The sequence below is a fragment of the Rhincodon typus genome, chromosome 26, assembly GCF_021869965.1.
Source record: "Rhincodon typus isolate 14 chromosome 26, sRhiTyp1.1, whole genome shotgun sequence".
NCBI lineage: Eukaryota > Metazoa > Chordata > Chondrichthyes > Orectolobiformes > Rhincodontidae > Rhincodon > Rhincodon typus.
The window spans coordinates 6,023,621-6,035,546 of NC_063357.1; the positions used below are offsets into that span (position 1 = coordinate 6,023,621).

The 11,926-nt window shown below is 44.5% G+C and overlaps 1 protein-coding gene and 1 long non-coding RNA gene across 2 annotated transcripts in view; both read left to right on the plus strand.

Annotated features, from left to right (window-relative positions):
- Positions 1 to 2,229: 2,229 nt before the first annotated feature.
- On the plus strand, positions 2,230 to 4,142 carry LOC125486167. Its single transcript, XR_007264854.1, has 2 exons — positions 2,230 to 2,485; positions 3,411 to 4,142. It is a non-coding gene; the product is annotated as an uncharacterized LOC125486167 (long non-coding RNA).
- Positions 4,143 to 11,139: 6,997 nt separating this feature from the next.
- The window catches only part of ppm1e (protein phosphatase, Mg2+/Mn2+ dependent, 1E), a 323,526-nt gene continuing 322,739 nt past the window's right edge, over positions 11,140 to 11,926 (plus strand). Inside the window, exon 1 of the mRNA XM_048612433.1 lies at positions 11,140 to 11,330. Coding sequence (XP_048468390.1) covers positions 11,149 to 11,330 — 182 coding nt within the window. The 5' untranslated portion in view covers positions 11,140 to 11,148. The remainder of the gene's footprint in view (positions 11,331 to 11,926) is intronic.

Sequence of the window (11,926 nt, forward strand, 5' to 3'; positions counted from 1 at the left end):
TCTGTCAGCCAGGGCTCCCTGATTAGACCGGACTAATTGCTCCAATCAGGAAACTCATATTCTATGATGTACACCTAGCTGACCTCGTTATAATTATTACAGATATATGAAAAAGGGAATAGATAAAAGCCTGGAAGATGAAACCAGTCTCAGGAACAGTGACCTTGGATGTATGGTCGACCGTTGTAGAAATACACCTGATTTATTAATATCCTGTAGGGAAGGAAATCTGCTGTTCTTGCCTAGTCTGGCCTACGTGTGACTCCAGTCCCACAGCAATGTGATTAATTTTTAACTGTCCTCTGAAATGGCCGAACAAGCTACTCAGGTCAAAGGGCTGGTAGGATGGGCAACAAATGCTGGTCTTACCACTAATGCCCATATCTGGTGAAAGGGAAAGAATATTTTGTTTTAATGTATTCTCTGGATGTGATTTGCATTGTCAAAGTTGATACTTAATACCTGTACCTGGCTCCCTTGGAGATTGTCAGCTAGATGTTGTGGGTCTGGGGTCACATGTAGGCTGTACCACATGAGAGGCAGATTTCCTTCTCTAAAGGACATTAGCGACTAGGACACATCTAAAGTTGCAATTCAAGAAAGTGGTCACTCATCAGAAACTTATCAGAGAATTACATTTGAAACAGCCCTTTTGTTGTTGAAATTATTATGGGAACAGGAGTTGGTCATTCAGTTCCTTGAACTTGTATTGTATTGATATTTGGGGCAACACGGTGGCTCAGTGGTTAGCACTGCTGCCTCACAGTGCTAGGGATCTAGGTTCGATTCCACCTTCAGGCGACTGTCCATGTGGAGTTTGCACATTCTCCCTGTGTCTGCGTGGGTTTCCTCCAGGTGCTCTGGTTTCCTCCCGCAGTCTAAAGATGTGCAGGTTAGGTGTATTGGCCCGGGAAAATGCAGGGTTACAGGGATAAGGTTGGGTCTGTGCCTGGATCTGGATGGGATGCTCTTTGGATGATTGGTGTGGAATCGATGGACTGAATGGCATATTTACACACTGTACAGATTCTATGATATTGAATTCCATCTGTATCCAAACCCCATGAGCCTGCCTTGATTCTTTAACTCTCAATGCCTTTCCCCTTAATTCTTCACTACTTTGCCCAACGACAACCTGTCAATCTTAGTTCTGTAATTTTCAGCTGGCCCCAGCCCCAGTAAATTTACAGAGGAGTGTGTTAACAATTCCAGATGGTCTTTAAGTGAAGAAGTGTTTCCTGATCGTATCAAAGGAGATACCGTATGAACGTCCATGCAGCCTGTCCTTGTGATTTGACGTTTTCACTGCTCAGCTGGGAGAGCCAGATTTTGTCCATTCCTAACTTGTGCTGCCTGTGAGTCTGAAACATTACTGGTACCAGTGTTAAATGTTGTTTTGAGCAGGCACCATTCAGTAAATGTTGATGGTCTCACTTCACATTGAAATGTATTAATTTTGCCTTGAGTAATTACTTAGCTACAAGAGGAGGCCACTCGAGGCATTTTCAACATTCAGTCTTACAGATTTGCAGATCCATTTGCTCCAATTCCCTTGAAATCCTTAACCTATGGTTTGGAAAGAAAATCTAACACCCCCTGTCTTGAAATCTCCATTAATTCCAGCTAAAAGTAAAGGGTCTAGGTATAGTGACACCACCTTTTACCAGTCAAGGTGATAATAACTGGCTAAGTCACCCACCAAACTCTGTTGTTAGTGACTGGCTTTGATTTCATGGACTGAATTCGAACTGTGTAACTGCTGCATATTGCTTGGGAAATCAGCCTGCTCTTGCTAAGATACATTGCTGTAGTTCTGGTTGTGAGCTACATTTGCAGCAGTTCTCGGTGACTCTGTGTACCCTATAAGTTACATCCTGCCTTCATCTCATAGAATCCCTACAGTGCAGGTAAAGGCCATTTGGCATATTGAGTCTGCGCCAACCCTCCGAAAGAGCATGCCACCCATAACCCCACATTTAGCATGGCCAATCCACCTAACCTGCACATCTTTGGACTATGGGAGGAAACCGGAGCACCTGGAGGAAACCCACACAGACACGGGGAGAACATGTAAACTCCACACAGACAGTCACCTGAGGGTGGAATCGAACCCAGGTCCCTGGCACTGTGAAGCAGCAGTGCTAACCACCGTGCTGCCCCACTGTGCCGCTCATTGGCTGAAACTGTGGTGTCAATACTGACTTCAAACAATAAAAGTTGTTTGACTTCTGCAGCAGCTTACTGAGCAAAACGAGGGGCAATGCTGACCATTGCAGTGTTATGCTTCTCCCTTACATATTTGTCACTGAGTCCCACACTGAGAGCATTACTCTTCCAGCAGTAACCAGAGCCTGTCAATCAAGTGACCAGCTGTATTTTCAAAGACTTTTCTCCCAGATTCTATGGTCTCCCCTCTCTCTGTAGGTTTGCTTCCCTCTACAAATCCCCAAGTCAGAAAGAAGCAACTGTACCATACCAGATTACTGTGAGTACCATGATTGTGTTTTTAAATATCGTGCACACATTAGGTGCTAATTTTTGTTTCAGACAAATGTAGGTGAGTGGTGTCGATGCTAGGAGTGGCAGTGCAGTTGTCAAATATAAGAAATGTTTGGAGGGATATAGGCCAAACACAGGCAGGTGGGACTAGTTTAGTTTAGGATTATGGTCACCGTGGACAGGTTGGACCGAAAGGTCTGTTTCTCTGCTGTATGATCCTATGACTCTGCATTGAGTACTCCCAGTTCTGGAATAGTATTGGGCACTGAGGAAGTAAGAGAGAGATAAGCTGGGTTGCAGTAAGTGGGGAAGGAATGAGAGTTTGTGAAGTGAGTGAAGATGAGAGGAGCAGGAGTGGGACATGTCAGAGTTTGGAGGGATGATTACAAAGTAAACCGGGAAGAGAGAGTGAGATTTGAGGATTTGAGATCTTGCCTTTCAAACAGCCAATTTATAATACAATCAAAATACTGCAGATACTGGAAATCTGGAATAAAAAAAACAAATCACTGGAGAAACTCAGCAGGTCTGGCAGCATCCGTGCAGAGAGAAACAGAGTTAACATTTCAAGTCCAGTCTGATGATTCTTCAGAAATAATGTGGAGGTGCCAGCATCGGACTGGGTTTGACAAAGTCAGAAGTGACACGACACCAGGTTATAGTCCAACGGGTTTATTTGAAATCGTAAGCTTAGGGAGCGCTGCTCCTTCGTCAGGTGAAGTGACTTCATCTGACGAAGGAGCAGCGCTCCAAAAGCTTGTGACTTCAAATAAACCTGTTGGACTATAACCTGGTGTCGTGTCACTTCAGACCTTCTTCACAAATAAACAGCATTCTTTGTTCAAAGGTTTGCAGTCTTGGAGCTGGATTTACTTCGTTGCTCTCTCTCCTCTCCATTGTTTCATTTTCAGTCACTTGGCTTTCGGGACATCCAATCATCACAGCCGGTTTCAACATCGCTCAACAATGGGGACAACCCACGTAAACGTCCAAGGAACGATGATGATGACGACGATGGACAGTGACACAGGCCAGTCTGGAGATCTGCCCACTTCAGCTAGTGGTTTTCAGAGACACCGTGGGAACCCAATGTGGCAGTTGACTGGATCATTTCTTGCCCCTCCCCTGCCCCCTGCCCAAGATATCCAATCATGTAGCTCAATGTGGGCTACCTCCGGTTCTGACTGTGTGAACTCTGATAATAACCTGCTGTTGGTCATATGAATCCAGTTAGATTGGAATATTAAAAGTGACAACTCAAAGAGTTAGGAGCCACCAACCCACACTGGCTGAACCTCCTCTTTGGTGAGCTCCCTATCTCAGCCACATGGTAGTCGGGAGTCACAGAGCAGCAGTTACCAGTGAAATTCAGGACTTTTCTTGGACCCTGTAAGTTACTTAAAACCGTGAACCCCATTTTAATCTTCACCCCATCCCTGGTCATTATCCTTTTCCATCAGGAGTCAAACTCACCGCCAATCTTTTAAAGACTCCAGAATCACACCGAATTTGAGAGATTTTCTCACTTGTTGAAACCCTTTTGCCACCTCTCTGGATTCAAGTTGTCGTACTGTTCAGTGGTAAATGTTCCTTTTTCTTTCCTGTTGGGCTTCCTTTTAAGTAAATGTATTTTGTAACTAAGACTCTCCCACTTTGTTTTTTCTCCTGCTGTTCCCTGTACACTTCTCACAGTCTGTGTCATCCATTTCTGCACGAGCCCCATCATTGTTTGTCATAGAAAACCCATGCTCATCGCTGAATGGTCCAAAGATGTGGATGCAAAATCCCTCTCTCTCTAACTTTACTACTGCCTGAAAGAGCAGGCAGGGCTTTGAATAAACACCTCCGACAGCGTACTCCTCAAAGCCACACCAGAGTACATGCTTAAGACTGGATTTGATACCATGACCTTCACAACCCAGAGCTGAGAGTGCTGGCCACAGAAGCTGCCTCTTCCTCTGGGTTGGCAGTGAAAGGTTGCGAGGAGTTAAATGATTGGATGCGAACCTGGGGGCTGCTGTATGAAGACCTGATGACAATCTGTGCTTGCTTTGTTTCTGGTGGGCTTAGAGGGCGAGGGGGAGAAAAAAGCCTGAACTTTGCTTCAGGAAATGAGACATGAGGCAGAAAAACAAGTGCTGGAGTGTAGTCTGTTGTCACTTGATGAAATTTCGCCTGTTGTGCAGCTCTGAACAAATTGGATTTTAGAATCCATGCGAAAGATAAATCATAGCTAACACAACACTTTCTCTTAGTCATCGGTGCTGTGTCATAAACCTAAGGCTATTTGAAATTAATAGACTTGAAGAATGCAGTACAGGCTGCTGTGTAGTAGAATTCAACAGCACAGATAGAAGCCATTTGGCCCACCATTCTCCTGCTATCTCAGAGTGAGTTACCCAGTTGGTTCCCCACTCCCTGCCCTTTCCTCAATAAAACCATAAATTTCTTACCCAACAACTTATCTGATTCCCTTTGGAAAGTTATTGCTGATTCTGCTTCCGTGACTTTTTCACACAGCACATCCCAGAGCACTCCCTACAGAAAATACATTTTCATATTCTTTCCTCTTACTTTCTTCGGTTACCTTAGATGAGTGTCCTCTGGTTAGTGATCCTACAGCTGGTGGAAACCGTTTCTCCGCATTGACCCTTACCAATCCTTCTCATTGTTTTGAACATCTCTGTTAAGTTTTACCTTCACCCCGGTCTTTAGGAGAACAAACCTAAGCTTCTCCGATCTCTTCTGCGAACTGAAGTCCCTGGTGTCATATCGGGAAAGCTTCCTGTGCACTCTCTCTGAAGCCTAGACGTCTTCCCTGAAGTGCTGTGTCCAAAGTCATTGTGTTTGTAGCCACCGCTGGGTGTGGCAACTCTTCCTCGGCCTTTTCAGATGTGATGTACAAATAACCTTCCACAAGATTAGGGAATTTAGTCAACAGGAATGATTGCTCATTCTTGACTAGATTCGTAAAGAAAAAAACTCTGTTCTGTAGCAGCTGTGGTGCCAATTTACTAAAGGGCTTCTACCAATTATTAAACACACTGCCACCAAAATGCAGCCCCATCAAATTTCAGAAGTGAAAAGCAATGTATTCATTCACTAATGTGATTCAGTGAGATTTAACTGCTGTCTTGAATCCAAACTGCCTGTCAAACCTCTGTGTCTGTTGCAACTGTGTTATGGGGTCATCAGCACAGATGAATCACAATGTCTGTTTCGAATGGTGGCACTTTATCTTGGCATTGGGAATACACACTCCATTCCAAAATTGAACACTGTTCTCCAACTGATGTCCAACAAATCTGTCATCTGTCACTGTACAGAATGTCTTTGGAAAGTCCACATACAGAATTTGTAATTTTTTTTCTTTAATGGGATGTGGTTGTTGTTGGCAAGGCTAGCTATAGTTGCTGGTCCCTAATTGCCCTTGAACTCAGTGACTTGCTGGGACATTTCAGAGAGCAATAAAGAGTCAAGCATGTTGCTATGGATCTGGAGTCACATGTAGGCCAGACCAAGTGAGGATGGCAGATTTCCTTCCCTGAAGGACATTAGTGAGTCAGATGGGGTTTTCCGACAATCAACAATGGTTTCATGGTATCAGTATTCAGTAACTATCGATATGGTCAAGGGCCCATAAAAATGTTCCGATGAAAGATCATGAGTCTGAAGTGTTAGGGACATTGGAACAGGAGTAGGCCATTCAGCCCATTGAGCTACCCCGTCATTCAATTCGATCATAGCTGAGCAAACACTTTACCCACTGTATCACCAAAGCCCTGGAGACCCTTAGTACACGGAAACCTGTTTCTCTCTCTAGACATATTGCTTGACCTGCAGGATGTTTTAAGCATTTTGTATTTTTATTGCAAAATATACAGCATTTATATAGCACCTTTCATGATGTCCCAAGGCATTTCACAACAAATTGAGATAACAAGGTGTAGAGCTGGGTGAACACAGCAAGCCATTTTCTGAAGAAGGGTCTAGGCCGGAAACGTCAGCTTTCCTGCTCCTCTGATGCTGCTTGGCCTGCTGTGTTCATCCAGCTCTACACCTTGTTATCTCAGATTCTCCAGTATCTGCAGTTCCTACTAACTCTTACAACAAATTGAGTCTTTTTCTGATTTAGTGACTGTTGTCATGTAGGAGATTTGTTTTTCTTTAGTTAAAGGCTGCATTTAAATCTGTCTAGTTGAATGAGGGAGTAATGCTGGGGTCAGCAGTCGAAAACTCCAGGCTGTCATCTGAACATCACAATCTATTTCACTGTGATCAAATTACCATTATTTGAATTCATGTCTAGCCGTGGCCAAACAATAGTGTATAAACATTTAAATAAATATGTCACAATAGGTTCAACAAAATTACATATACGTTCAATTCTCACTTCCCAGCTGGAGGTGCATTCCTCTTGATCTCATTGAGATACAGTTGGATCAAGTCCAAAACCAGTGACCCCGTCTGCCATTTCAATGATTAGTGCTTTTCTACCGTGCCTCATCTCAATGTGGGAATGCCTCAAGGCATCATGTTACCTTACAAGTGCAGAGGCTGTTGTTGCTGTGCAGATAAATGAGGCAGCTGTTCTGAGCTGCCAACATCCTGTGTATGAAAGACACAGTGAATCTACTGTAGTAGAGGAAGGGTCCCGACCCGAAACATCAACTTTCCTGCTCCTCTGATGCCTCCTGGCCTGCTGTGCTCCTCCACCCCCACACTGTGTTATCTCTGACTCCAGCATTGGCAGTTCTTACTGTCTCTGAGTGAATCTGCTCTAAATTTGTGGTTGAGGAAAGAATGTTGGCCAGGAGAATTTTGTGTTCTTGTTGAAGTAAGACCAGTAATCTTGAACAGCACCAGAATGGCAGAGGAGTACCTTGGTTTAATATCTAATCTTCATTTTGCATACTACTGGAGTATAGTACTTACGAAAAAGTGTCATACTGGACTCGAAACATTAATTTTGCACGCATCAAGACATCCCCAAGATTACCAGTGTAGAGGGGAACAACATTTTATGCTGGGCAGAATAGCCTGCTTCCACACTGTAGGGATTCTATGAAGAGGTTGCTGATTGTTTGGAATCTGATTGGTACAGGTGTTATTGTGGAGATGCCCCTGTTGGATGATCACTGACAGTTAACTGCTAAGCATTGTTTGAATTTAAACTCGATAGGTTGACTCTAATTGATCAAACTATTGCCCTGAGGAATGAACCAGAGAATGGCTGGGATATATGTTTATATAACTGTATACAATATCTGAGTCAAAATGTAACCTGATCCATTTGCCCCAGATATAAAGACAAAGTTGCCTATGTTTGAGTGAGATATCTCACACTTGTTAGCTTGTAGTTATAAATCTGAGGTTGTTGCCTAGAATATTGGCCCCATCAGGCAGATGTAGGAGCAGGTACAATTGCAACATTTAAAAAGACATTTTAAATGAATATTTAAAAGGTACATGAATAGGAAAGATTTAGAGGGATATGGCCAAACGCAGGAAAATGGGACTAGTTCAGTTTAGGAGACCTGGTCAGCATGAATGAGTTGGGCCAAAGGGCCTGTTTCCATGCACTATGACTTTATAACTGTATGTAAAATGGCCCAATTTCTCTGGAAAGAAGAGCAGGTTGCATCTTCTTGGTGTCCTGACTGACATCTATCCCTCCACCAACGTTAGGAAAAGAGTTCATAAGTTTATGGCGGTTTGTGGGCATTTGCTGCACACAGATTGGTTGTTGCATTCACTGCAATACAACAGGAAAAAATGACTAAAAGGGATAAATTGGATGTAACGTGTTTTAGCACATTGTAAGGTTGTGAAGAGCACTACAGGAATATTTGACGGAATGACAGTACTTCCTTCAGCGCTGGACTAGAATGTCAGGTGAGATTAGAGGCAATGGAGGAGGTCTTTAACCCACAGCCTTCTGACTCAGAAATGAAAGTGCTACTAATTGAGTCAAGGCTGAAAGCAATGTTTAGTGAAGAGTAATCCATTGAATGGGATGTCCTAAAGCTGTGACCAAACACTTTATTAAGGTGCCGTCACTCTTATTCCCTCATAGGGTATTCCATGTCATCCTATCATTTTAATCTGTTAGCTGCCCATTTCTGGAATTACTTCTCTAATTCTTCTCCATTCACCTTTTTGTGAGCATTAATATATTTATGAGGAAGCCTAACATGTCATTGAGGGAGGAAGGAATTGTGGTCACTTCCTTGGTCATCTCCTACATCAAGCTGTGCATGAGACAGATAAAGCACATGCTGTTCTCTGTTTCCATGGCTGTTTTTTTTGCCCCTGGTGGAACAGGTCTCCAGCCTGTAGCTTGAAAGAGTGCTACTCCACATGAAGCATGATTCTGACCAGCAGACCTCCCACTCTCTCCATGAGTGTATCACAAGGGTTTATATCTTGGTTATTTGCCTCAGAATCCTATTTATTTCAATAAGACCAACTCTTGTTCTGCTAAAGTCTAATGGATACAGGCCTAAACTGTCCACCCTTTCTTCATAAGAAATCTACCTGATCTCAGCAAGCAGTCAAGTGAACCTTCTCTGAACTGCTTCTTATGCAGTTATGTCCTTTCTTAAATGGGGAGCCTGAGACTGTACACAGTACTGTAGATGTGGTCTCACCTACGCTCTGCACAATTGTAGAAAAACATTCTGACTTTTACATTCTATTCCGCTTGTAGTACGTAGCAAATATTCATTTGCCTTCCTAATCACTAGTGGTACCTGCAGAACATGTTTTTCTCAACTCCAGACATCCAAATTCTGTACTTGCGTACCTACCAGTTGATTTTTAATTTCAATTTTCAAAGTCAAGGATATGGTTTTACAAGATCCAGTGACTGGGAAGCGAGCATGTGTGAGGTGGAGGTGTGTGCCTATTGTGGAGGTAGTGCTGTGTGCACGTGTCTAAGGAGGAGGTGATGCACGTGCACACTTCTGTCTACAGAGGAGACTGCAGATGTGTATACTTATGTGTCAGCCGAGATAAGAGGCAATGGAGGAGGTCTTTAAGCCACAGCCTTCTGACTCAGAAATGAAAGTGCTAATATGTGTATGTATACACCACGTGTATGCACATTTCCGTAGGAGACTATACAGACATTCACTGCAAATGCCTATGTAGCAGACTGTACATCCGCAATATGTGTCTATGGGTGAGGCTGTACATGCACTCGTGAGTGTCTATGGGCAAGACTGAGCATGCGTGTATGTGTGTCTGTGGGTGAGTCTGTACAGATTGTATATTTGCAATGTCTATGGTAACACTACACATGCACATAGAGTCATAGAGCTGTACAGCATGGAAATACACTGTTCAGTCCAACTCGTTCATGCTGACCAGATATCCTAGATTAATCTGGTCCCATTTGCCAGCATTTGGACGGTAACCCTCTAAACCCTTCCTATTCATATACCCATCCAGATGCCTTTTAAATGTTGTAATTGTACCAGCCTCCACCACTTCCTCAGGCAGCTCATTCCATATACACACCATCCTCTTGTGTGAAAAAGTTGCTCCTTAGGTTCCTATTATATTTTTCCTCTCTCACCTTAAACCTATGCCCTCTAGTTTCAGACCCCACCCCAGGGAAAAACACCGTGTCTATTCATCCTATCGATGCCCCTCATGATTTTATAAACCTCCGTAAGGTCACTCCACAGCCTCCAACGCTCCAGGGAAAATAGCCCCAGCCTATTCAGCCTCTCCCAATAGCTTAAACCCTCCAACCCTGGCAACATCCTTGTAAATCTTTTCTGAACTCTTTCAAGTTTCAAATAGCAGTGAGGCCAAATTGCATTCCAAAAGTGGCCTAACCACTCAGCTAACATAACCTGCCAACTCCTATACTCTATGCACTGACCAATAAAGGCAAGCACACCAAACAACTTCTTCGCTGTCCTGTCTACCTGTAACTCCACTTTCAAGAAACCATGAACCTGCACTCCAAGGTTGCTTTGTTCAGCAACATTCCTCGGACCTTACCATTAAGTGCATAAGTCCTGCCCTGATTTACCTTTCCAAAATGCAGCACCTCACATTCATCTAAATTTAACTCCTTGGCTGAATTGCCCATCTGATCAAGATCCCCCGTTACTCTGAGGTAACCTTCATCACTGTGTGGTACACCTCCAATTTTGGTGTCATCTGCAAACTTTCTAACCATACCTCCTATATACAGCTGTACATGTGCCTATGAGTGTCGATGGGGGAGACTACATATGCACATGTGTGTCTAAGGGCCAAGGCTGTACACACGTGCACAAGTGTCTATGGGCAAGATTGTATATGTGCACACGCATGTCTAAGGGCGATGCACATGCATATAGATATAAAGGGGTCATGCTATGGGTTAGATCGTGCACGCGTTTGGTGAGAGGGAGACCGCAGACGCGAAGCGCGCACTGATTGATGCACTTGCGCGTGCACCCGTGGTTTAGAATGGGGCGCGCGTATGCGCACGGGGGTGGAAGGGAGAAGGTGGTGTGGTGCGCACGCCGGCAGCCGGGAGCGCGCACGCCCCCAAGTCCCAGTCTCTCTGTCTCTGTCTGTCTGTGCTCCGCTCTTCCCGGGTGAGCCGGCTGCTGCAGATCCGCTCGGGGGCTCCGGGAATGCGAAGCGATGGCAGCGTCGGCCAACGAGGAGAGCGCCTTCCGTAGGTTCCTGGAGCTGCTGCTGCGCCAATTCCGGGGCCCCTTCGGCGAGGAGGACCCTCTGCCCCTCCGGCCGGTCTCCAACCACATCACCGAGGAGGAGCTGGAGGGCGAGTGCCTGGACCTCTGCCTCCAGCATCTCTGCAGATAGTTAAGTACCGATTTTATTCAGACTTAACCCAGCCACCAGACCCAGTCTGTGCCTCCCAACCCCCTTCCCCATCTCACCTCAACACCCTGTGAGTGTATCAAATACCAGACACCCTATAAAGTGGGAGAGAGACAAGAGACAGAGCAAAAGTATTTAGGAATCTGAGACTAGAAGCTAAATTGGGCTGAATGTGAAGCTTTTATTTCTCTAGGAAACTAGGTTTTTTGTGGGGGAGGGTTTGGTGTTGCCTGGAGACAGTGGATGAGAGAATTAAATTGACCCTCAGAACGGTCCTGTCGATTGTAATTCGGAGAGAATCAATCCAGGTGTCTAAACAAGCAGAGTGCACAAGAGACAAGGCTGGTCTGACGAGTAAAATGTCATACGGGCAAGCGGGAGTTTGACATTGAAAAGCTGCTCGAAGTAACCCTGGAAAAGGGGGACAAGAGATAAGAGGGAATTGGACAGAGGGGTGGCTGTAAAAATGTGGACGCTCCCGTGTAAGAATTTGCAAAAAGAAAGTCAAGAGAACGCAGCAGCAATATATATAAACAAAAGGCACATTGCATTCCCTGTATTTACCGAAGCTTATTCA